This window comes from Opisthocomus hoazin, chromosome 18, assembly GCF_030867145.1.
Source record: "Opisthocomus hoazin isolate bOpiHoa1 chromosome 18, bOpiHoa1.hap1, whole genome shotgun sequence".
NCBI lineage: Eukaryota > Metazoa > Chordata > Aves > Opisthocomiformes > Opisthocomidae > Opisthocomus > Opisthocomus hoazin.
Genome location: NC_134431.1, coordinates 10469223 through 10495426, shown reverse-complemented (window position 1 = coordinate 10495426; position 26204 = coordinate 10469223). Strand labels below are relative to the sequence as shown.

Here is a 26204-nt window from a genome sequence, read left to right as displayed (position 1 = left end):
GGCGTTCTGGGGGGCCCTGGAGCTGCTCTTTGCCCTCACTGGCACTGGGGTCAGATGTGCCTCATGCCTGTCCCTGAGAGAGATGGGGACAGAAAGGGGTGGAAAAGGCAGATTTGGGAACTGCGGCCCCCCGATCACCAAGCAGATGAAGCCTGGTCTTTGCAAAGGTGGCTGTAACCACCCACTCCCCTTCTCGTCCCCTCTGGGACGCTGGGGATGCTTGCAGAGACAGGACAATTTCAAACGGCGTGACGGAAGCCTTAAAAGCCTTTTTAACCCGATATACCCGCGTGGGTCTGCCCCGGCTCTCTGCCCCAGGGGGGGCTCATGGCAGGGTGGGTTTCCAAACACCCTGAATTCTACATCGGGTTGGGGAAGGGGGGAAAAGACTGTTCCTCTGTGGGAAGAAAAGGCACTCTGTGGTTTCCCCACCGCCTTTGAAAGGGCTCCAGGAGCCGAGGGGACGTACGTGCTTCTTTAAAGGTCCTGTGGAGGTCCGTGGAAATTAAACGGCGGAGTTCAAACGCTCGACGCCATGGCCATGCCACCGCCCGGGGAGCGCGGCAGCCCGGAGCCGGCACCGCCTGCACCCCGGCACCGCGGCCCCTGCCAGCGGGGCCCCGCTACCTGCCGGGACCTTGATTGAATCCCGGCTTTTACGAGCGCTGACACTGTAATCTGTTACAGATGGTCACACAAGGTGGTCACCAAATGGTTCCTCCCGTTAATCGCCGGCTCCCCCCCCCCACCGCTGTCCCCACCACCAAAACTGCAGCCTGCGCTACCTGGGTGAAACAGCCGGGCTGCATGCAGCAGCTTTACGGTGTGCTTAGCTCCTGTGGCATTGAAACAGAGAGGGGAAAAACACTGCTGAGGTTTCACCATGAACCCTCTGGCTTCACCGTGCAGCAACTGTTGCCCGGGCGAGGGCAGGGGACCACAGCGCTGCTGCCAGCTGCCTTTGCTGCCAGGGTTGCTGCTCTGTGGGATTTTACTTCCAAAAATGAAATGAAAAAGCATGCAGCTCATCCTCAGGCCCAGCTCCTGGGTGCAATTCTGCATCCCAGAGCCCGAAGGGTGCATGGGGGCAGAGAAAGGACAGCAGAGCAGGGATCTGGGCCACGTTCACCAGCCTGCGACAGGACAGCAGCTGGTCCAGCCCTGTGTACATCCTGAGGAGGTCAGAGGCACTGCCCCAAGCTACAGGACGGCATCTGGGCGGCCGTGGATGCCCAGGGCACAGGGTGCTCCCGTCTGAGCAGCCGCAGGTCCCCTGGGCTCTGGGTGCTTGGGCAGGGCAGGGAGCAGATGCAGCAGCAGCCCAAGTGCCAGTGGGCTGTGCTTTTGTAATTCAGAACAGGCAGCATTTCTTTTTTCCAGTGTTTTAAGGCTGCATTTGTGTTTGAATGCCAGTGGGATTTGTCAGTCGGGGCCTAAGCTGTCCTCCACCCATTCCATACCTTCTCTCTAAAAGCCTCGCGTCCCAGCCAGGCTCTGGACAAAGCCAGAGACACAACTGAGAGCAGGAAAGATTGCTAAGGGGGAGGTTTCTCACAACTTCCATCGCCTGCCTAACCAATTTTAGTGGAAGCCCTTTGAGAGGGAGCTGGCAGGGTTCCCCGGTGGGTGCCAGTGCAGGGATGAAATGACAGCCCAGATAACGCGGGAAAGGGTCCCCATCCAGATCGGTGGCAGCCATGACACACGGGGATGGGGATAAGGCCCAGGCTGTGCAGTGTGGTTGGATGCCCATGCTGCAGGGCCCTAATGCTGAGCAGTAACCGAGGGCTCCTATGTGTCCGAGCCGCAAAGCCGACCCCGACCCGGGCAGCCCGTGCAGGGCTCGGCGGGCTTCTGCTCCCTGCTTACCCACTCCTCGACCCTCCTTTCCAGCTCCTGCAGGTGGTCCGTTCTCAAAACTGGTCTTTTTTTAACTATTTAGCTGCTTTTGCGGCTCCAGGATTTTATGGATGGAAAGCTGAAAGTAATTAGTGCCCCTCCCCCGCTTCCTGTTGGGAAAAGGAAGAAAAAAGCACACACAAGAGCAAACCCAAAACTTCCTGCCCTGCTTAATAATCAAGTAATGAGTCCAACTCGGCTGGGAAAGTCAGTTTATACTGGGTGAGCTCTTAATTAAAGAAGGGCCGAGCAGCAGCTCTGCTGCCTTTTACAGCCGCACACATCTTCCTGCTCCGTACCAGCCCCTGGGAGCGGCGCAGGCAGCCGGACGCCAGCGGGCTGGAGGGGGGATGAGTGCTGGGGGGCACACGCCTTTACGCCCTGGTTGAGAGCGATGTCCTGCACATGGCATCATGGAAATGCAGGGGGGGCAGGACAAAAATCCCAGCCCCTGGGGGAGGCGGGGGCCAAGACTGGCTGTGCTGTCCCCAGAGCACCCCGAATTCGGAGGGGGCTGGGGAGGTGCAAGGCAGGTGGTACGGGGCACTGGGACAGCTTCACTGTGGAAATCCTGGAGGCAGGTACGTGGGGTATGGCGGAGCACCTCGGTCCCCTCCCGGCTGCGGGCACGCAGGGGACAGCCCCACCTGCACATGCTGAAGGGCTCTGCGGTGACAACAGGACGGCCACCTCTGCTGCCACAACACCCCACAGGTCAGCTCACTGAGGTGCCTGGAGCCACAGTCTCCCCTGGAAAGGGTCCAGGGGCTGCCAGGAGCCGGAGGCAGCCCCCCACCACCCCATCGGGACAGTCCCCAGCGCTGCACCACCGACCCACTCTCTGGGCAATGCCAAGGCCACAGGAGCTCCAGCGGCCCTGCGGGGAAGCCGGCACCCACTCGGAGAGGCCGGGAAGGACAGGGCGAGCCCTTGGGCTTTCCCACACGGAACCAGGGAGATCCACTGCCCTCCCAGCAGCCCTGTGCCCCCCAGCCTGTACCGCCACACAGCTGCCCCCTCCCTGGTGCTTTGGCAGGAGCTGGCTTGGCCGCCCTTTTCCTCCCCCAAGAGGCAACTGCAAAGGGATCTCCTCCTGCAAATGCCACTTGCTGTTCACCTGCAGCAGAAGAGCAGAGTCCAGCACCCCCATCCAGCCCAGCACCCCGGTCCCCCCAGCACAGGAGGGGGCCGCAGAACTCCCCCTGCACACCTGCTGCTGCACGCTGGCCCTAAGCACCCACAAAACCCTATTATAAATTAAAAATTTTATTGAATATCAATAAACTGTATATACTTATATAAAAAGTTTCATCAGTACAAAATTGTGGCACAAAAATATAAATACCAGTGTACCTTTGAAATGTAAACATCCTCTTTGTAATGATTCCATGAAAACAATGTCCAAAGAAAGATGCATTCAGGAGGCACCTGTCAATACCCATAAATAGGGCTTTTGGCACACACCTGTCGATGGGCAGCCTTGGGACAGGCCACCATTGTATCGGCTGACAAGTGCCTGCTATTAGTCACAGTTCTCTTGAAAAGCAGTTGTTAAGAGTCATATTAACAGGTGCTTGAGTGCATAGCTGCTCTGTAAACAGGGTTGATGTTTGAAATGGCTACCCATGCCTTTTATGGACACTGTTAATCTCGCAGGCATTGCAAATTGTCATTGTGCTGGGGAGAAGCAGCTGCTTCACAACTACAGGGATACTGTATTATTGCATAGTTACACCTTCTACAGGCGGCCTATATACACTCGGGGCTGGGGGGTTTACAATTTGTCCTTCATTAAAAAAAAAATATTGGTTCTTAAAAGTTACCAAGTGGTTATGGTAAAAAAAAAAATAAAAAAGAAAAATTAAAAAAACCCCAAACGACCAACCCACCCCCTCCAAGCTACACGGCGGCAATGTTCGATCCCGGCGGCGGGACCGGGGTGCGGGTCCAGCCCCGCAAGGTGCTGAGTGCCTCTGGCAAGCGGGGCACCCGCTGCAGGGGGCCCCGGGCTGCGCCCCCCAACTCCCCGCACTCACTGTGCAGCCCCACACCCCCAGACGCGGGGCGGGAGCGGGACCAGCCCTTCGCGCCGCACGGAGGGTGCCCAGCGAGGAGCGTGAGGGGCTCGAGGGCCGCAGCAGCTGCACGCGGCCATGGCGGCGGAGCAAGCCAGCTCCTACAGAAACTGGTCGTGGCGTGGGCGTCTGCGCGGCGAGAGGCCGGCGAGCGCAGGCCTCAGCGAGAGCCGGAGCAGCCCGTCTCCTGGTGCTTGTGGAGCAGCGACATGCGGGAGAAAGTCCGGGAGCAGGTTTTGCACTGGTACTTCTTTACATCTGAATGGGTCTGCAGGTGGGCTCGGAGATTAGAGCGGTCGGCAAAGGCCCGGTTGCAGTGTGTACAGGAAAAGGGCTTTTCACCTATGGGACAAAGAGAAACGCTCCCAATTAACCAGTGCATCAACACATGGGGAATATCAAAGAAGGAGCCATTCATTAGCCAAAGTTTGTGAAGAGCAGAGTGAAAAGAAGTGCTGGCTGTTACTGTGCGGGGAGGGGGGGGAAGTATGGACAGCGTTCACTTCGGGGAAAGCCGTGGAGCTTCCTACTCCCAGAAAAACCTCTCCTATGAACCACGGAAAATTAATGCTGGGAACACCCCGCGAGCAGCGAGGCAGTTGCCCATACAAACGAGGACACGCTATCCATCCGCTGCCTGGAGCCAAGCGAGCCGTCTGCGGAGAGGCAGGAAAGCCAAGCACGATGTGTTAATTATATCATAGCAGGCAGCGGCGGGAAGGCGCCAGGGCCGGGGTGAGTATAGCCATTTCCTCCGCCGAACCCCGCGCTCCCCCTTCTCCCGCCTGGCTCCCATTGAAAAGCCTGGCCAGGGCGAAATCCTCCCAGAAAGCCTCTTTTGGAGGAAACAAATGCGTATGCTTAATTTGGAAAGCACAATTAAGTCTTCCCGGCTTCCTTCAGCCATCATCTTTAGTGCGTTAGGAGGGTGTGAAATCAGTGCCAAGGAACAATTACGCTGTCCCTGCAGCCCCACAAAGGATGCTCGGGAGATGCATTGTACGGGCGGCGGGGTGGGCGGCAGCTGCGGCGTCCGGCCCCGCGCCCCCAGCCCCTGCCCGCCGGTGGGCCCGCGTTGAGCCGTGCTCATCGCCACGGAGCGGGCCGGAGGCTGCGGTGGTGGGCAGGTGGGTGCAGGGTGCTGGCCCGGCTGGGAGCCCTCGGTGTGGGCGGGCAGGGATGCTGCAGGCCCCGGTTTGTGAAGCGGGGGCAAAGCGTGGCCTAGGGGCTGGCACTGATCTACGAGCTGAGCCTTGACCCCGCACTCCATTCCAGCCGAGAGGATATTTAGAGGACGTTTTGGAGAGATGTGCCAAGGGGGTTTGGGAAGCCCTTATCTTCCCAGATAACACCCGGCCCGCCGATTCGCCGGGGGCCGCAGAGCTGGGAAGCGGGAGGCGATAAGGGAGGGAGGGAGGGAGGGAGAGGGGCGAGAGCTGGCGTTACCGGTGTGCGTCCGGATGTGGCCCTGCAGCAGCCAGGGCCGGGAGAAGGCCTTGCCGCACATCTTGCAGACGCAGGGCAGCGTGTGGCTCCGGATGTGCATCTTGAGAGCCCCCAGGCTCACGTACTCCTTCTCGCAGTACTTGCAGCTGAAGGATTTCCTGGCCTGGGCGTCGCAGTGCAGTTGCTTGTGCTTGGAGAGCCCGGCGAAGGTGGAGTACGCCTTGGCACACTGGGCACAGCGGAAGCGCTCGGCGGTGGCGGGGGCTGAGGCTGGGCTGGGGGGCCCCGAGCTCTTGCCTTCATCATCCTCGCTGGAGAGCGCGGTCAGATCCAGGGCGGGGGGTGCACCGCCCCCAGCCTCGCTGCCCGGGCCACCCGGGAAGAGGCTGGAGAGCAGCCCCGCGTCCCACACCAGCGGCGGGTAGTAGGCGCCGGGGCCGAGCACCTCGGGCGGGGGGATGACGGGCAGCGGGCACGTCTCGTACAGCAGCGGGGCGGCCAGCACTGCGGGAGGCAGCAGCCATCAGCAGGGGCCGGACACTCCCCGTCAAAGCGGGGGGCGAGGGGGCCACAACCCACCCCGGGGTGATGGAACCCGACCCCAGGCCGTCCCCTGGCAGCCCCACGCCCCACCACGGAGCCGGAGGGGCCAAGGGACCCCAGCCCACCCCATGGGGACCCAGAGCCCCAGCCCGAAGGAGATCCCACTCCACGGGGGCTCGGCACCCCTGCCCACCCTGCTGCGAGAGATGGGGAGAAGGGGACCCCGCACCCCTGTCCACCCCCATCACGGGGAGCTGCCCGCGGCCACCCCACGGGGAGCCCCGGTGCCTCCGCCCACCCCAGGGTACCGGAGCGCGGCCCCACATCCCGGGACACGGGGGACCCCGCGCCCCATCCCACCCAAGAAGCGCGAAACTGAAAAAAAAACCCCAAACCCACCGCCGCTAAAAGTCTGTCGGCCGGGGGGTGGGCGGGCCGGGGGGTCACCCACCCACTCCCGTGCGGCGACGAACGGGGATCCCGCACCCGCGGCGGGGATCCCGCACCCGCGCCCCACCCCACCCCACCACGCACCGGCCTGGCTCTCCAGCTCGCTGTAGTTGGGCTTCTTGCTGGCTGAGAAGTGCTTCTTCACCAGGAACGAGCGCGGCATCTTGCAGCCGGACGCCGCCGCCCGCCGCCGCGCCCGCTGATATGGGCCCGGGGCCGGGGGGCGGCGTGGGGCGGGGCCGGGAGGGCGGGGCGGGGCCGCCCCCGGGGCCCGGGACCAATGGGCAGGGAGGGGCGGGGGAGCGGCAGGTGCCGTCCCCGGGGTTGGGCAGCGGGGTCAGCTCCGCCGGGCTCGCGTAGGAACCGAGCCGAGCTGAGCCGAGCCGCGCCGCCGCTGCTGGTGATGATGATGGTGGTGATGGAGGACGAGCCGTTCCTGGCGCCTCCCCGGGTTGTTTCCCCGCGGTGCTCCGCAGGGAAGCAGGGCAAGGAGCCATGCACCGGCCCGCCGCCTCCGCTCCCGAGCCGGGCAGGCCTGCAGCCGCGGGGCTGGAGGAAGGTGCCGCGCCGGGAGGGTCATCCCCGGGCCCCCCACGCGTGGCTGTGTTGCCCCCGTCCCATGCCGGGGACTGCGGTGCGGATTAGGACAAGCCTCCGCCGGCCCCGCTGCTCCGAGGCCCTGCTGGGACACAGCCCGGGGGGAACACACTTCACCGCAGGTTGTTACGCCTCTGGGAAGAGAGGCAATGGCTCTGGAGCGGGATGGATCCAGCACAGCCCTTGCTGACTCCCTCCCCCAGGCAGGGTCCAGGAGCTCCTGCCCAGACGTGGCTTCTCCCTGCTGCTGGGCAGGTTTCAGGCAGCTCAGCCTCCCCGAGCAAGCTGCCTACTGGTTTTCTTCCCTCCTGCCTTGCCCTGGCTCCTTCCCCACGGACATGGCAGTGTGGGTCAAACAGCCCCCGTGAGGCACGCGCTCCCGTTGGCTTTCCACTCCCCGGGGCATGTGTGCCCACGGGAAGGCACCCAGGCCTTGCTGGTGGATGCCTGGCGAGTGGTGAGCAGAGCCGGAGCAGTCCCCCAGGCCTGGCAGTTAACAAGCTCAGCCCAGGCTTCCAGCTCACCCCATTCCTTCAGCTCACGTGGGGATTTCCCTGGTGGAAGGGCTCAGGGCACGGGTCCAGGCACCTGCTGTGGGAGCCACGCTCAGCTCCAGGCCAAGACAGCTGCTGGCGGCGGACGGCTGCGGGAGGAGGAGGAACGGGACCTGCTGGGAATGCCTCCTCGCGCCCAGCCTCCTCACTCCCAGCCAGCGCCCAGCCCTGCCACTCGACAAAGGGTCCGTGGTGCTGGGCCGCTCGTGACTCAGCCGTCACACGCCGCTTGCCAGCCCCTGCTGACCACACGTTACTGTTTAGCCACAACCCGCACGAAATGCAGAAGTGAGGAGCAAAGCTTTCCACTGGCACGGCTGCAGTGCAGGGGGCTGAGCTCACTGTCAGTCTTTCCTCGGGGCAGCGGCAGCTTGGAAAGCTTGTCCTGCCAGCCACATGCAGTCCTGCGGACGTGTCTGCAAATTCTTCCCCTGCAGCCATGCACTCTGGAGCCTGATCCGTCGCTCCTTCGCTGCAGAATCGCCTGTGACTTTTCAGCAGGTGTTTATCTGCACAGCTCATCCCCGGATCAGCCTGAAGTTTGGGGCAAAATGTGCCCCCGAAGGCCTTGGGGGATGAAAATCACAGAGGCCAGGTCCACCCCGTTCCTCGCGGGGCTCAGGGGGTGCAGCACCTCGCGGAGCAGGGAACAGTGGCTCCGGTGCAGGTGCCTCCCCCGGTGCCTCGCCGGTGCCCCCCCGCGCTCCTCCACCTGCCGCGGATGTGGTTACGCTGGGGACACTCGCACAAGGAACCCAACTAGGCGGTTTTCTTTCAAGAAGCGAAGGCTGCTCCTCTGTTCTTTCTGAAATGTCAACAATCAGATCTGTTCCGACCACTGCGCATGGAAAAATCTTGCATGTGCTAGAGAAAAATCAAGATCAAGGGAGAAAGTGATCTGACCTGCCCGTGCCCGTGAGCCAGAACGCTACAGGATGGAGAGCAGAAGAACAGAGTGGAGGGGAAGCTCTGCGATGATTCACAGGCTGGAAGTGGCAGTGGTTTCTCAGCCATCCCACCCTGCGCCGGAGCACCCAGCTCGGGCAGCTGCGGAGCCCCAGGGTGGTCAGAGCAGCCCTCCCAGCAGCCCGTGGCGCAGCTCCAGTCCCAGAGCCACACAGACTGACCCAAGGAGCTCACAGGCACACGCTAACCACCTCCAGAGCTGCAAGTCTGCTGCAAATTCTTGGTTTTGCCTTCTTTGGCCCCATGGCTACACGAAGCATCTCAAATATCCAGCTGTGGAGCAAAGCTCCTGCCGCCAAAGGAGACTGTGGTGGGGCGAAGGGAAGATCTGGCCATGAGGTCGCGGGGATGAGGTGTGCACCCTCACTGCAAGAGCAGAAAAAGCTCCCTGAGCGCGCTGGAGGAGGACGGGGATGAGCACAGGGCTGGGAGGTGCAAGTCCTGCCCTCTCCAAAATGCAAGACCTCCCTCTGCCGTCAGCGCACACCGTGCCAGCTGCTGCAGCGAACGGGGTGGGTTTGTTCCCACCACGCTCCGGTTATGGAAGGGAACCTCACTGCATGGGGGTACTAAAACAGCTCCCAGAAGCTCCACACCTGGAGAATAATGTAGTTTACCCATAAAAACGAGTTGCTTTTGAAGAATGAAGCACGGACCAATGCAACTGTGACATGAAGCTCTGCGTTAGAAAAGCAAACAAAACCCCACCCCCAAAACAGGCAAATGCCCCGTTGTTGTTCGTAGTATATTTAAACCAAAGCAAAGCTTTAGGACTGCGAGCACGTCCCTTATTTGCTTTTCTGTGGCTTAACGTAGCCTCTCTGTGAGAGGTTGATCCTTCTTGCGCTGGTCTTGCCGGTGACCATCCAGTACAGCTGGCCAAAGGCCTCGAAGTAAATTTGCTGCGCTTTTGTCAATCAGATGACGTGAGGACCCAGAATATATCATTAATGCTTTCTTATGGGTGGGATCCTTTACAAGATCTCATCCCCCCAGTGTAAGGAGACCAGGAGGATTTCTTGCTGTAATTCCAGATGAAGCAATGCTTTTGTGTTAGGCAATTAATGCTGGCAACAGTTTGTCAGACCTGTTAAGGCCAGTCTTTGACCGGAGACAGATTAATTTAAAAAAATAGCTCAACTGCAAACTTGTTTCCTCCCATTCTGTCACTCTCCCTCTGCGCTAATTGTCCTCCTAAGGCTCACTCCCTGTGCCAGACACCGGGAATTTCACAGGTCCGAGGTGGCCCGATTGCATTACCACCACAATGGGCACTGGGGTTTGCTGCAGCTCCAAGATCAGCTGCTGACGAGGCGAGAGCAGCTCTGGCAGGGCACTTCACTCTTCTGCACTAGCACGCCACTGGATTTAGAAGCCCAAACTAGCTTGTTCTATAACAAGGCTTTTTATCATCACGAGTTTCTGTACACAGATGAGATGAATCAAGGTTGTGCACAGAACACACGCACCTCTCAACAGAAAGTCTTTATAAATCACCAGCAAATCCCAGTAAGGCAAACCACAGCACACGTAAACATGCTAGTCTTTGTTAAGTTGATGAAGTCAGCAGCATAGAGACAGAAAGCTCTTCAGCAGCTGGAGTAAGTGGAAGCCTGTGGCTAGGTTTATCTCCGAGCGGTTCTATGGATGCTCATCCCAGCACAGAGAGCAGTGCTGTGAATGCTGCTGCTATCAAGCTAGCAGGTGCTTGTTACACGCTAACATAATCGAAGTTCAACTAGCGTGCATTTTCCAGTCAATATTTTTGGTCGGTACCTTCTGTAAAATAATTCCCAAGCAATAAGTTGTTGCAAATGAAACCCAAGCTGTATCATCAAGGAATGGGTCTGCACAGAGGGTTAGGGCACAACCACTCTGCACAAGCAATTTCTGACCCGTCATGGCTGCAAGCCAGCCCTCACCTCCGCAGCTGGAGCTACCTGAACTGAGGGCAACCTGAGGAGGTAAACATCACAAACTTGACAGCCAGAGGAGTTAAAGCTACGGGAGCTGTGAAGGTTGCAAAAGCAAAGCCCTGCTGGACAGTCACACTCTCCCCATTTACAAGAAACTTGTGTGTGTTCCTATGGCTTATAGGAGTATTCACGTACAAGACTGCAGCTGCAGTGTTCTGGTGAGCTCTAGCAGAACTTGCTCTGAACTATTTTTCATAACCTGCATTATCCACTGTTTGAAAGATTATGAAGTTGCAGCTAAGCAGTACAAAATATTTAACAGAAGCAGAAAGCTGAAGTCTCTGCGTTTCTCAATGTCGAGCATGCTCCCTGCAGCATTACACAGCCAGGAAGAAGGGGTTTCAGGGAGGTGCCAAAATGAAACGTATAGACCACGAGGAAGAAATGACAAGAGCTGACACGAAGATAGGATTTTATAAATTAAATGACCTTTATTTGTAACTGGTCTTCAAAAGTCAAAAACATGACAGTATTTGCTCGGAAGCTTCTAACTGCTCCTTAAAGATTTTATCAGAATTGCATGGAAGTGCACTTAGAATAGTAGCAGAAATCTAGATTCTGGTCAATGGGTATCACCAAAACGGGTTCTAGCCAGAACCCAGAAATCACCATCCAACCATCAATACATCATAATCTCTTCATAGATCAAGCATTAAAAATAACCAACCCCAAACACAGTACTTTTTCCTCAGTACCACAAGATTTTTCCCTCCCGCAAGACTGAGCTTCCAGTCACCAGGCAGATGGGTACGGATGAGTCTATAGAAGCCCGCACCAAGTTGGGGAAAACATACTAAAACCAAGTTCAGCTTAAATATGCTAGAGGTCTGGCAGGACACAAAGTTTAATCAAGAGGTTTGAGCTGGGATGCGTTTCATTATTTTAAGGGTAAGGCTATGCTGCAGTCTGCAGAGTGCGAGGATACTAAGTTTACTGGTCAAATAAATTAATCGGTACTCAGTTCTGTGGTGGTGCAGGTCCACTGCTCCAATTAAACATGCTTAAATTAGACTAGGCATCTCAACACTACTGTGATTCACAAGTTCTGGTCAGGCATCTTAGATCGCTAGCTCTCAGCACCTTGACTGTGCAGTTAATGAAAATGTAAAACTAAAAAGGAATCTCTACAATAGAAGTGTAGACTTGAATACAGAGTATCCACTTACCACGTACTGGAATTGTCATCCTGCTTTCTGCGTTACATTTTACTTTTTATTTGAAAGCTATACCTGCATACTATATATATTATATGGAAAACAATCTAAGTACAGCTTCAGCTACTTTAGCAACATTTAAATGAAGAACAGGGAATTCAAAATACCCGTTAAAATCTGTAATATAGAAAAGCAGCACTATGAATTATTGGTAAGTTTTGCTACCAGCTTGCCTAGAGAGATGGAAAAACTAGGAATATATATGAAAATTTTAGTTTAAGTAGAAAGCAGAGGTATTGAAAAAAACACTTCTGAATTTCCCCATCAGCATAAGGCTTACAATCACTAGAAAACCAGTTTCAAAACCACCAATTTCATCACACAGTCATGAAATACGATTAATACTTGCCAAGATAGTAAAAATGCATAATTTTTTAACTTAGACCACGTTAAAGTTTATCTTCCAGGCTAGAAATTATTGTCAAAGTATGGAAGAAAGTATTAATCATGCGCAAAACTAAAATATTTTGAACTAATTGCTTACAGAGGTGCAAAGATTCGCTCAGAAAGTTTGTAGTTTGAAGACTCATACTGAAGACGTTTTCCATATAGTTGAGAGGCTGCGCCTAAGAATTTAAACACTGGGAAACATTATGAAATCACAGGCATCATAGGTCACTTCAGAGGAGAGCTGGTCTGACAATTACAGTTAGCACCTAGAGGTCTCACTAAAGGGAAAACAGAGCTACAAATAATACCTTTCATAGTATCATTTAAGATATGTAAATGAGATTGGGAAGAGATATTTATTAACTAGTTCAGGGCACTCCATTTAGAATGTTTTTGTTTTCAGACAGTCAAATGAACACAACTGCAAAAGAAACCAAGCGATAGGCTAAGTAAAGGAAAACAGATTTGTCTCCTCCACGTTGACCTACAACTAAGCTTGGCATGAAGCAAGTTAAGAAAATCAGGCTGATGGGGTTGAATGGCACAGACCATGTTAACAAAAGACTGAGTGGTACAGAAATACCAAACCAGGATTTAAAACCAATAGGGATTAAAAAGTCTTCCATATTTCTGGATGCCTGAGTTCATCTTGGGATGTAGAGGGAGAAGTGCGAGGATGCTGGGCATTTCCCCCTCGTGGAAGCTTGGGTTTACTGTTAATCTTCGAGTCGGTTCATTTATCCCGCAAAGAACGCATCAAAACCTGTGCCATCATATCATCTTCATCAGCATCGTAATCCTATGGACAAAGGGTACAGAAATTCTTTTACTGCAACAGCCTTACTGGTTAATACAACACCAAAGAAGAACAGAAAAAAGCTGTCTCTTCCTTTGACCTGCCAATAATCCAATTTCTCTCACAATACCATCTGCATGGATGAGATTTCACAGTAGTGGCTATGTAAAAAAGCTGGGTTTTAAGAGTCACCAGGCTGTATTCCAAAGATGAGGAAACACATACCACAAAAGTATCATACGAAAAGCGATGTCGTCTTTGAAGGTGCTCCATGAAGTTAGCACTCCTGTAATTTGGATCTCCCCATGGCATTGAGGCACAAATTGGGCAAACCTTCAAGAAAAACCCAAAAAAGCCAATTAAGTCCTAAAAGTTAAGAGCTTAAACATTTACAGGAGGAGGAGCAGGACAGACAGCACAGAAGACTGAAGTTTGAGGTTTGTGATAATTACTATTCTATATGCAAAGTGACGTCAATTCGTTTGCTGGGACATTAACAAAAATGCCTCAGATTACCCTGAATAATTATAATTCAAGTCTTAGACCTCTGAACTGAAACGGCTTACTCTTCTGCCTTCTGAAAATCAGAATTGACTACAGCTGTTTGCTTTAGAAGACTTCAGCCTTTATTTCTCAGTAACAGAAAAGTTTCCTTGATCTCCTTGGCAAAGATCGCTTCTCTCCAAGGGAAAAAAAGAACTCTTTTCCTAAATAACTTGGAATTCCAAAAAACTTTCCAGAAAAATGAGCGCTCCAAATTCAGTTCCATGTTTTGCAATTCCTTTCACATGAGAAGGAGTATCAGCAGACAAAGATTACTAGAATGATACACTATTTTTTTCAAGTGTTTTTCCCAATGGTTTATAATATCTTCTTGCTGAAAACAGCAGAGAAGAAAATTAAATGCCTGACATTTTTTTGAAATTACATCTTATTAATTTCATGTTTGTTACTGTGCCTAATTAACTTTGAATGTCTGCCATTTTTCAAATATGAAAGGAGGATGTGACCTAGCTGCGACAGGAATAGAGACTAGTCACCTCCAGAGAATGTATCGAAAATCGACATCCAAATTATGCAAGAGTAAAATGCATGAACAGCATACCCACATTTGACTTTAACAGGAGCAATTATAAACATGCCCTTAACTTGAAGAGTAAGACTCTAATTCATTGTTTCAAAGGGATTTAAGACTAGACTTCATTGCAATTCTTGCACCAAGACTTTTTATTACCACTTGTTTTGCATCCATGCTGTGCAATGTTTTGCAGTGTTCAACTAGTCCTTCTTGATCAAAGTTTCTCTCGCTGCAATACGGACAAGGAAAGGTAAAGCGATTCGGGAAGTTCCTGGTTGGGGGGAGAAAAAGAGGTTATTTACCACTGCAAGAAAGTTAAAAGTAAAAGCTTTCAGGTTCAATACTCCAAAGATGTCTTGCTAGCTTTTAAGAATACAGATAATTTAAAGCAATAATCTATGCAATTAAGACAAGGTAATTTTAAGAATCAGCTTTTTAGTTCTCAACAACAGCTTAAGGAACTCTTAATATCATCCATATTTACACAGAATGAGAGCTCTTCTACAATGTTATAAATGCCATTTACCATCTTGTGTGTGTTTTTTTGGTTTTTTTTTAATGCACAGAGTACCACCCAGTATGCTACAATGCAGACGAGTGCACTGCAATCAATTCCGACTTCCCTTCGTTAGAAGTTACTACTATCAAGAGATGGAAGGATAAAGTTTTCATTTAAAAAAACAGCTACTTTTACCAAGTACCCTGATCTTTAAGATGTCTAGTGCATGGACTGTGTAGAAAGCAGAACAGCTTGCCTATGCTCCAGATGCAGGATTAAGGCTTCATTTTTAACAATGTGAAAGGATTAAAACAATTAATACCCAAACCGAGCAAAGAGGTAAAGTCTGCTTTTACTCCAAAATTCTACAGTTTGCATGAAAACCCATAATGCAGTTGAATTTTTCAAAGACAAAAGGACTCTTCTCAGAAGAATCAAAACTGAGAGATTTTATAATGATTAATCAGTAGCAGCCCTGCTTTTGTGACAAGACGACAAGTATTTCCAGAGAAGAGCTAGTTAGAGCTAGTTACCTGGTGTTGTGAAGTGGTTCTTTAGTTACAGCTTTCACACCTTCCATTATATAATTCTGGTACTTTGAACAAGAAGCTGCATGGCTACGCATCTTTGAGAGATACATCTGTGCAGGCAACAATTGCATGGCAAGGTTAATTTAAAGTATTTGCAGTTACTTGTATACTTGTAAGCAGAAGCAGTAAACATGTCAAACAAAGCAGCCCACTGCAGACAGTGATAAAGCAGGAAGACCCAAACACTTCAGCTGGCGAGACGGAAACCTTTGAGATTATAGATTAGTTAAACTGTAACTTTGCTGCCTGTAATATTTTACAAATACAACACCGCTCAGGACAGCTCACTTTTCTTAACCTATACTACAGTATATACATTAAAAAAAAAAGTTTCATATAAACCCAGTTTTCCTGGTCACTGAGAAGAGACAGCGTATGGAAAATAATTTCGCTTTTAATACAGATCTTGGTGTAGACTGATTGCCAATTGTTCGATCCCATTAATGAAAATTCAAATTTACAATAAGGAAGTCTGCCCTTCAAGGCACTACAGTTTTCTATCAGCTGGAATGAAGACAGAATGAAGACACTGCCCAAAATAAAAAGTGAAATTAACTGAACTGTTACCCTCACCTTAGTGTGTCTAATTATCCTTTTCTTGCTGTTTTGCCATCTGCCAAGATATTTGCTTATTAGGAAAACTAACTTATTATTAAAATTCAGTTAACGCTAAGAAACCCAACTTTACAAAGAGAAAGGGAGCGACAGAAAGGATGCCGTACAGGTATCCAGCATGCAGGACATTAACAAACAGTAAGTCTATCAAATACACCACCCATCTAAGACAACTTTGGCTCATAACTATTTCAAACAAAGCAAATGAATTTCTGTTTAAGAGCCAAAGAGATCACTATCTAAAAACCACAACCACTGTTTTATTACAACATTTCTCCCACAGCGACATGCTCACAGAAGCAACTGCAGAAGTAGTATTTTACTATAATTTTAAAATAGTATCTTTTATTTGACATTCACTTCTTGAAGAGGTAACAATAAAAAACTGTGGTAAGAATGTCAACATTTGGGTGCTGCTTATATAAAATATCTATAGCACTTTCAGAACAAACATTTTGAGCTGATTCTGCAGAAAGTGGAAGAGGAAGCACTTTATTTCCCCCTAAGCAGTACAGCCAAGCGGGCACACCTCACGGACTTTATTTCCAAATACTTTCATACTTTTTTATTGCAGCCATTGCAAGTGGTTTCTGTCATTTCAATTTGCTTTTCCAAGTCCAGAGCTCTGCTACCAGGTGACAGGGTACTGCGGCAGACTCCACAAACCGGCTTTTTTGGCTTAAGACATTCCTGCAGGCATGGAGTGCAAAAGCTAGGGTGGGAAGAAAAACAGCAGGTGGTGAAAACAGCCCTCCTGGACACGGAGCATGAATATCCAGAGCCGTTCCGTGTCTTCTACCCTAAATGATAATGGAGTCTCAAGACATGGTATCTAGAATCATAGAATCATTAAGGTTGGAAAATACCGCTAAGATCATCAAATCCAACCATCAACCCAACGCCACCATGCCTGATAAACCATGTGCTGAAGTGCCATAGCTACACATTTTTTGAACACCTCCAGGAATGGCGACTCGACCACCTCCCCGCGCAGCCTGTTCCAATGCTTTGCTACTCTTTCAGTACAGAAAATATTTCCTCATATCCAATGTAAACCTCCCCTGATGCAACTTGAGGCCGTTTCCTCTCATCCTATCGCTAGTTAGTTGGGAGAAGAGACCAACACCTGCCCCACTACAAGCTGCTTTCTGGTAGTTGTAGAGGGCAATAAGGTCCCCCCTCAGCTTCCTCTTCCCCAGACTAAACAGCCCCAGTTCCTTCAGCCGCTCCTCATAAGACTTGTGCTCCAGCCCCCTCACCAGCCTCGCTGCCCTTCTCTGGACACGCTCCAGCCCCCCAGTGTCCTTCTCGTAGTGAGGGACCCAATACGACAGCAGCCTGCCGACATTCCTGCCCGGGGGGAGGAGGACTCCAGCTCGCTATGCTCAGCGTCGGCAGCTCTTGGACAGTGCTCTGCTCCCTCGGTTTCCACGTCCCTCAGAAAGCAAAGCGCTCGAAAGTTAAAGCGTATCAGCTGCTTTCCCTGCTGGGTCTCCCCCTGCCACAGAAGTCCCAGGCCACCCTCACGGCGCGGCCCGCGGAGCCTCCTCGGCCTCAGGCAGCGCGGCCTGACAACGCCCCCGCTGCGGGACCCGGCCCCACCGCGCAGGCAGCGGCCTCGCCCGGCCCCGGGGGGAGCGAACGGGGATGGCTTGCGGCTCCCTCCCAAAGCCCCACGGTCCCCGGGCGAGGAAGGCGCCTGCAGGCCCGGCTCCAGCTCCCCGCCCGCCGCCGGCTGACAAGGCCCCAAACCGCCCCCGCGAGCCCCCGCGCCGCCGGCAGCCGCTCACACGTGTCCGCAGGGCACGCGCACCGGGCTCTCGTACACCTCCAGGCACACCGGGCAGGTGAAGCGCGACAGCGGGTCGTGCCGCCGCTCCGGGGACCGGGACGAGCCGCCCCCGGCCGCCGCCATCTTCCCGCCGCCGCGCCCCGCCCCGCCGGCCAACCGGGGAGCGGCCCGCGCGCAGGCGCAGCGCCGCGCCCCCGCGTCGCCGAGACACCGCCCCTGCAGAGGCGTGGTCGTGCTCGGTGGGCGGGGCACACGGTGGGGGCGCGGCACACGGTGGGGGCGTGGCCCCAGGTTACCCCGCCTCCCGGGGCGCCGGTCCGTGCCCGCGGCGCCTCAGCGTGCGGGCGGCCGCCCCGCCCCTTCGCACGCCGCCCCTCTCACGTCACGCGGCGGAAGTGCTCCAGACTGGAAGAGGCGGTGCTCTGCCCACCGCCATCCACTTCCGGGGCGCCGCTGTCAGCCGCCCCCTCCCGCTGGCCGCCGGACCGGTGCCGGGAGGCCGGGCCGCGCGGGCCCGCCGTAGGCCACAGCCGCTCCCGCCTCTGCTGGGACGTCGCGGGAGCGTGCGAGGGCCCGAGAGGTCCGCGGTCCGCATCCGGGTCACGGGCGCTTCCGGCTGAGCGGCGGCGGGTGCTGGGCGGCAGGCGCGGAGCGGTGAGGGACGGGCCCGGCCTACGGGCCTTCGGCGCAGCGCTGCTGGCTGGGGGGGGCGGCGGGAGGCGGGAGGGTGCCGCTGCGGGGCCGGCCCGGTGCTCCTCGCGCTGGGCGGCCGCGGGCGCTGGGTTGGGCGCCGGTCCCTCCGCCTCCCGCGCTCCCCCACCCCGACGGCTGGGCGAGGCGGCGTGGCCGGGGGGTTTCTCTGGGAAGGCTCGGTGGAAGCCCGGCGTTTCGGGGCTGCGGGGCGGGGGGAGGCTGCGGCTGCCCCGTGTTTCTCCCCGGTTGCCGTGGCGGTGGCTGCGGGGCTGTGCCGGGCCCGGCCGTCCCGGCCAGCTGGGGTTCCGACCCGGGCGAGGGACAGAAACGCTTCCCTCTCCCGCAGCGGGAACTAGGCTCGGCTCGGAACTGACCATTCACGCATCTCTGTGAAATCTGGAGGTTTTCAGTCAGTGATTTGCAGCAAAACGCCCCTGTTACCTTATCTGTTCCATCAGCCAGCGTGCTGCTTCGAACTGTATTTATCTGTGCCTGCTCACGTACTGAGGGTTGCACCCAGCCCTGTAACCATGGTGGCTGGCTGCTGGGCGCTGGGTGGGCTGCCTGGGACGGGGAGGTTTCGCTGCTGGGAGCTCTGCGCGAGGAGGAGCAGCTCTGCAGAGGCTCGCTGGCCTGTCTGCTTTGTCGCCTTCTGCCTTTCAGCTCCTGTGCAAACCACAGGTCAAAATCGGAGCTGGCAGTGACGTTGCGTGTCACTGTCCGCGGGGCCTCGGTGCAGGACTTTTGTTTGGGGACTTTCCTAATCCTGACGTCTCGTACATGCAGCCAAGCGCTTTTGTTTAGCAGTTACTGACAGTGGAGGTGGAAGAACTGTAATACTTAATCCAGCTCCTTGTCAGCACAGGGTCATTCCTTGTCCTGGGGGTATATTACTGATGTGCCAGACAAAGATCTTTCTCTGAAATTCTCTGATGGAGCTCTCCTTGCTAAGGAACAGGCATTCCATTGTCTTTGTCCACAGACTTCATCTTGCACAACTTCAGGAGGAACGATCTGTGGAGAGAGAAGGGTTTACTCCTGTCCCTTATGCTCGGCTGTTAATTTAGAACTCCACATTTCCTGTGATTCACAGCTCGTCTCTTGACATCAGTGCAATTTCTGGTTGTGGAAAAACCAAGAGCAGTGTGCCTTTGAGCAGAAATTGAACCGCTAGTTAACTTTTCCCACATGGTGCTCTCATTAAGTGCAGTCTTTCATCAAGTGGTATTAACTGCCAGGCTGTTGATTTTGTGTTTGTTTGTTTTCCTGGCCTCTTGGTTGTTGGTTTGTGGTGGGTTTTTTTTTTCCTCCCCATGTATTTTGTGTTACGGCTCCTTTCATTCGGTTGATTTTGCTCTTAACTGTGGTTTTCATTTTAGCAGGAGTGTGTGGGGGCATTGATCAGTATTCTAGCAGCTGCAATTAATGTTGGGTGGAAAGTCTTCTCTAAAGTGCTGTTTCAGACTGACTATAACTGAAACAGCGCATTGATTTCCCCCGCCTCCCCTCCCCTTGGTTCACAGTTGGGAAGTCCGTAAGGGCTAGATTGTGTTTTCATTTAAAAAACAAAGCCTGCGGTCTGCTTTTCGATCACAACTTCCTCAGAAGGTCGAGACGGAGTCTGTTGGCCTGTTAGTTACCTCGGTTTTGGTAAAGTGGCAATAGGAAGCTTCTTTTGTCACCAGCCTTTTCCGTGTAGCATGTGAGCTCGGTGAGGTGAAACTGCAGATCTGTGTATACATGAAGGCAACTGTCCCTGCAAGCAAAGGTGTACATGATGTGAAGCCAGAATGATTTTCCTCTGTTCTAATAAAGCAGCTAAAAATGGCAGGTGTAGCTTTTTGCTGAAGCGATTACAACCTTCTTTGCAGCTTCCAGCATTCAGCTGAAACTTCAGCTGCAGGTTGCAGCATCCAGGGGAGTGTGTTCTTGGTGGGAGGGCCTGGCTGTGCCGTCGGGTGGAATGTGAGTGGCAGTCAAAAGCCTAGAAAATGTTAGAAAGGCAAAATTAATTAATCTGCTCTGTCTAGGGACAGTCCTGTGCCACTAGAGGGGAAAAAAAAAAAGTAGATGCTTTCACATGTTGAGCAAAATGAAACTTCTTTGTGAGGTTTTTTTAAGTCTTTATATCACTGTGTAGGACAACAAAACACAAACAGTGACTGATTAAAATTATGTTTGTGTGCATTGTCTGAACTGAAAGGGCAAAATAAAATGCAGAGAAGAGACCCTAAAAACTCATGCTTCTGTCATTTTTGTGCTGTCATTTACTTTTGCCTTGGTTCCCTAAGCCAAGGAACCCTCAGGCTGGGCTTGAGCCTACACCAGCTTTATCGTATCAAACTCTCAGTGGCTTGCTCAACGTAGGTTTGTTGCGCTGTTTTAGGCATATAGCTGGAAGAGGAGTAGAGAATGACAGTGAAAAGCAGGACAACAGCATTTGTGTAGACTCTGGCGCTTTTTCAGAAACCTAAAGAGGCTGTTCTGGGAGCTGCTGCTCTGTGAACCATTTTATAGAATCCTGTGAAGCAGATAGATGCTGTGGACATCTGGGATTTATGCAACTGTGATGACTTGTCTTTGTTTTCAATTTTTATTCCAGAAGAGTTGCCATTACTGAAGATTCTTAATGCCAGATAATCAACCTACTGCCGAATAACCATGAAAGAGATGAGGTAGCTGCCCAAGCGTGAGATAAAAACTGATTTCAATGGATACAAAATATAAAGACGATTTATTTAGGAAGTATGTACAGTTCCATGAATGCAAACTGAATGCCTCTGACAACAAGCAGCGTCCTATTAATGATGAGTATTTGCGAGTGGCAGCAGCAGCCTTACTTTGCCTTCCCAAAATTGATCCCTTTTATAGATTCCGGTTGATAAAATTTTACGAGATGGCTGAAAACTCACTGAGATCTGTGAAATCCTCAAGTTTACATTCTCTCCGTAATGCATTCAGCATGCTCGAGACAGTTGGAATTAATCTCTTTCTTTACCCTTGGAAAAAGGAGTTCAAAAATATTAAGGTAAGACATTTTATGTGTGGCCATAATGAGAAAATAATTTATTTTTCTTTCTTTTAACACATTTCATGCATTTCCCATAAAGGCTACTTTTTTCCACCTGTTAGCACAATGTATATCTTTGTCTATGTACAGTTGGTAAACAGAAGCCATAGGAAGGTTTCTGTGTAAAATAAGTGAAGTTTTTGCTGGTGAGAGTATCCCGAGAGCAGAAGTACAAGTACTGTCTGCATTTATGGTCTAACCATAAAGTAGAGGAAGAGCTTATTTAAGGTTTTTGCTCAGCCTACCCTGCTACAGTGTCTTAATTTCTACTTGGAGATGCTTTCACTAGGGTGAGTGGTCAAGTTCTGTTTAAGGTCACTCGAAGTTTGATTTTTGTCTTGCAAAAGCTATTAGCAGAGCACACGTACTAACAACCAATGCGTGCTTTCAAGTGGATGCTTTGCTGAGATTCCCGCAAGTTATATGATAATGGTAAAGGAGCTTCTCTGAAAGAATTGTTTGCAGAATATCTGTTACCTGCTTTCCAGTTCTCAATTCATGACATTTTGATTTTAATATACTTTCAAATTATTTATCTATGCCAAGATCTCCAAGGGAAAAGTAGGAACTTGTATATTGCTCAGCTTGGGTGCTGGAAGTCAGATAGTGAGTTCTCTGCTGTTGATTTTTCTGTTTTGTCTTTTACCTGTTCTTATATGCTTGTTCAAAACTGCTGCAGCGTTTCAGAAATGAATGCTGCAGGTGACTTACAAGAAGTTTTGAGACTTGAAAGCTGAATGAAAACACTGCTGGTATAGGTGTGTAAAGTCATTTGCAGGTTATGTGCACTAGTGATGTGTATTTTTGCTTGTTTTTCTTAAAAAGACACTTTTTCACTATTTAGCAGAAATTTTGAACATTAGTAGAGCATTTGAGAGTTCTCTGTTTCCCCAAAGGGAAACTACGTTTCTTGAAGATCTCTCCATAATCTTTTTCTTTATTATGCTGAAGTTCTGGCCTTTGAAATGTTGGCTGATCTGTCGTGGATATCTCTTAATACCCTGTCAATATTGGCTTTGGTTGTGCGCTGTGGATCCAGTAACTGTTCTACACAAAGATGTGACGGGCAGGCTGCTCTTGCCCGCAATCCAAACCAGTTTGAACTGGGTTAAGAACATAACCTCAGGTATGCCAGATGCTAAGGATATTTCAACTCGCACAAACTCATATCTTCGCTTGGGGGCTTTTTTAGAGGAAGTTCTTAACCTAATATAAAATCAAATAAATCAGACATTTGAGATTGCATAGTAATGGCACACAAAAAAGTGCACACCACAAGTATATTTAAAGCTGAACTGAAGAGGATTTTGGTTCGCCCGCAGTAATTCCAAGTTCCTGTTATCTCCAGCTAGCCCCTGTCCAGGGGCAATACATGAAATCTCTGCCTTTTTGCCTTTCATGGTAGACTTGCTTGTAAACGCAAACATGTCTGGTATGCATAAAAGTTAATGTCAGTGTATAGCATAGTGGTTTAAATCAACAGGGAGGACATTATGCGAATCAGGATTTCAATTTGAATGAAAACTCTCCTACTTTGAATTTGCCTCATGCGGAATTTCCATCTGCTGAACAGGAGGGATGCAGAAATGGAGTTCATCTTGCCATGGGAGTTGCGTGTGTTCACTGTTGTTATGATTCTATTTAATATCTGCCACTGAATTATCTGAACATCTAGTCCACCACTGAATTTGTAACCTAGTTTTCCTTTTATTTCCTCCCCACCCCCCTTAGACCTACACTGGACCCTTTGTTTATTATGTAAAGTCTGCTCTAACTGAAGATGATGTAAGGCAGATTTTGAACTACATGGGCTATGTCCAAGAACTGGGAACAATGTATAAGCTCAAAGAGCAGGTTGATGCCATTCAGGTGAAAATGGTTTCATTTGAACTCTTTTTGGCCAAAGTGGAATGTGAGCAGCTTCTCGAAATTCACTTGCAAGTGAAGGATAAAGGTTATTCAGAGATTGATGTCATAAATGAAAGGAAAAATTGCAATGAAGATGTTAGAGGCTGCTCAGAAGCCATGAAACGGCGTGTGGAGTGCAAAGAAAACTTAAACACTTCGATGGCACGAATGGTACTCCAGAAATCAGCGAGCGAACGGGCCTCTAAAGATTATTTCAAGCCAAAGGTGAGCAAGCCTTCTAAATCAGTGGACACATATGATAATTATTGGGAAAGTAAGAAACCACCTTTGATGAGCTCACTGAGTCTCAGGAAAGAACCAATTCTAGTTGATGCGGAAGATGACATCAAAGATGAAATTATCCGTCCGTCACCCTCTCTTCTGACGATGTCAAGCTCCCCACACGGGTGCTCAGATGAATTCTTGCCAACTTCATCTCATCACAATGGCATGCTAAGAGCAAATGTCCCTTACAGCTCCTATTTTTCTGCTCAAGAGGACTTAGATTTATATACTGATCCCGATTCTAGAAGTATGTTAAATTTTAAAAGACAAGAAGCTGTTAAGCCTGATGTATGGCTGTTAAGAAATGATGCCAACCCTGTTTACCACAAGCGTACCCACCTAGCCAAAGAGACAGCTTCCCTCAAGTGCCAAAACTGCGGTGTACCTTGTGGCACTTCTGTTTGCCAAAAGTGTGACAATCTGTTCAACTCTAGGCAAGAATATCCAGCAGTGAAACAGAGCACCTACTCAATCAAACCACTTCCAAATGATGGCTTGTCTCCTGTGTCTGCTTTAAGGGAGAAATCTCAGTACACATCACAGACTCAGAGTCAAGAGAGAGCTGCTCCATTCAGTTCAAAATCCAAACCTTCGGGCACCTCCCGCTGTGGCTTTTGTAACCGATCTGGAGCTGCAAACACTTGCACGTTTTGCTCCAAAGTCTCATGTGACACTTGCCTCAATGCTTACTATTACGATCCCTGCTGTAGGAAGAGCGAGCTTCACAGATTCATGCCTAACAATCAGTTAAACTATAAATCATCCCAGCTGTCCCATGTAGTGTATAGATAGACTTGATTAGTCTGTTTTGGAGGGGAAGGAAAGGGGGAGGGGAAAGGGCTATCCTCACTAATGTACTGACTCCACTGATAAGGAAATACACTGACCTCCTACCAAAATGACACGTCCAAATATTTGGAACCATGGTTCAGTGATCAGGTGCCAGTTCTTGATTTTTTTTGTGGCTTCACAGATGCTGCAGATACATCAGATTTCATGCTGCTATAATTTAGGTAACTCCTAAATGATCATTACTTTTCAATTTGAAGGGGGAGAAGAGCACATTTTTCTTTAAAACTTGGCAGCTGTTGCATTTTAGAAAAGTGACATCGCGCCTTTCTATTACATTACAGTCATCTCCTTGCCCAAATAAAACCATGCAAGGCTTGAAAATAAAATCTAAAGATTAAGATTCTCATTTTCTATGAGCGATGAAGCTACTGCCGGTTTTTGATACAGTATGACTTTAAAATGTGCAAGAAATACGTGAATGGCTTGTTTTGCCAACAAGGACTATTTTTTGAAGCGTGTCTGCATTTCTTGATCTCCGAAATGCAAACACCACAGCATCTCTTCCTTTCGTCTTTCTGTTTCGTCCTTCTCCCCTTATCTCCTGGTTGTTTCTCTCGAGCTTATATAATCTGAATCTGGACAATACGTGCTTTATTTTCTGGTGTTGCCAAGATCATGCTACTGGTTTTTACTGTATGGTATTTTAAAAAAGGTGAGCCTGTATTCACGTCACTTAAATTATGCCGAGAGTGTTGTCCTTCCAGATGAGTACTAATTTTCTTTACTTTCTGTTGCACATGTATTAAGTACTGTTCTTTGTACTGTAAATAGGTAATTTGGAAACAGTTTATTTTTAATAAATATTTAATATGTTGAGTTCTTAAAAGTGGTAAAATCATTATAACTATGAAGTCTCTCTGGGTTATTTGTTCAGGTGACTTTCTGTTTTTCCTTGTACTGTATTCCATAGCTTATTATAGTCACTGTGGCAGACTGATGTTCTTGGCTCTGATCAATTTTTCGTTTTTAATCTGTCATTTTTTTCCCTCTGATAAGGCCACCACTAGTCTAAGTGGAGTCTTGTCTAAGAATTGCAGGACTTTGGCTCTCAGTGCACGCTTTTCCTTTGTGGTTATGGAAATTGTAAGTATAAATGTTATGCTTGCTTCCAAATTCACTGCGAAGTCTGTAGTGTAGTCCAGCAAGTAAAGCACTGGCCTGGTTAAAAATCAGAGCTTATTTGTGACTCCTGTTAAAGTAAACCCATCAGTTATGGATGTGAATCAGATAATAATATTTGTCTGTAGCACACAGGAACCCTAGCCAAGAACCAGGACTCTGTTGTGCTAGGCTCTGTACAGTTTTGACCCCTAAACAACACCTGATTATGAATAGGCTTTAGTTTTTTTATGAAAAGGAAACCCACGAGATCCTTCTAACTTCCTTATTCCAACTAGCTAGTTAGAACAAAGTGTCAGGCAACCTAATCTGATGTGCAGAATTAAATGTGTTTAAAATATCTGTAAAGAACTCTAGCTGAGATGTAAACTATGTAGTCCACTTTGCACTAAAATTATTCACTTAGGGTTTTTTAAAACACTGTTAGAGTCTAGGCTTCTAAACTTAAGTGTCCATTGATCCCTGTGTGACAGAAACATGCATGAATGATCATTTGTCTTACATTTTTTGGGTGGGTGGGTGGGGGGCTTGAGGTAGGTAGAGGGGGAAACTATAGGGTAATGTTGTAAAATAGCTAAAATAATTTTAGCCATAAATGGGTGTCAGAAGTATTATGGAAATAAGGTGAAACCTGAGTCTTACAGAGGGCTGAGAACAGTAAGTTACTGTACAGTTTGCACTAAGAAACAAAACGAATGGTGTGTGTTTAGCAATCAGGGAAATTTCTGAATCAAGCGACTGCAGCTGAGTATAATGTTACAGGCAAGTATTGCCTTGCTGACCCTGAAGGTTGGGGT

General features: G+C 50.4%; 3 protein-coding genes across 5 annotated transcripts; 1 reads left to right on the top strand and 2 right to left on the bottom strand.

Annotated features, from left to right (window-relative positions):
• Positions 1-3213: 3213 nt before the first annotated feature.
• On the bottom strand, positions 3214-6576 carry SNAI1 (snail family transcriptional repressor 1). Its single transcript, XM_075438665.1, has 3 exons — positions 6498-6576; positions 5421-5924; positions 3214-4316 (listed from the first exon to the last, which is right to left on the bottom strand). Exons 1-3 carry the CDS (start codon positions 6574-6576, stop codon positions 4135-4137), a joined length of 765 nt encoding a protein of 254 aa, XP_075294780.1. The 3' UTR covers positions 3214-4134.
• Positions 6577-10912: 4336 nt separating this feature from the next.
• Positions 10913-17639, bottom strand: RNF114 (ring finger protein 114). The gene is made up of 6 exons (XM_075438813.1): positions 17479-17639; positions 16250-16400; positions 15017-15123; positions 14141-14255; positions 13132-13239; positions 10913-12909 (listed from the first exon to the last, which is right to left on the bottom strand). The coding sequence occupies exons 1-6, from the start codon at positions 17601-17603 to the stop codon at positions 12844-12846; spliced, it is 672 nt and encodes a 223-aa protein (XP_075294928.1). The 5' UTR covers positions 17604-17639; the 3' UTR covers positions 10913-12843.
• A 294-nt stretch (positions 17640-17933) lies between these two features.
• SPATA2 (spermatogenesis associated 2) lies at positions 17934-25919 on the top strand. 3 transcript variants are annotated; one of them, XM_075438828.1, is made up of 4 exons: positions 17934-18134; positions 20776-20918; positions 21045-21201; positions 22975-25919. In XM_075438828.1, the coding sequence occupies exons 2-4, from the start codon at positions 20884-20886 to the stop codon at positions 24226-24228; spliced, it is 1446 nt and encodes a 481-aa protein (XP_075294943.1). In that variant the 5' UTR covers positions 17934-18134; positions 20776-20883; the 3' UTR covers positions 24229-25919. The 3 variants fall into 3 exon arrangements, with proteins under 3 accessions (XP_075294943.1, XP_075294941.1, XP_075294940.1); XM_075438826.1 differs by having other exon boundaries at positions 17934-18060; positions 20776-21201; XM_075438825.1 differs by having other exon boundaries at positions 20776-21201.
• Positions 25920-26204: the final 285 nt, after the last annotated feature.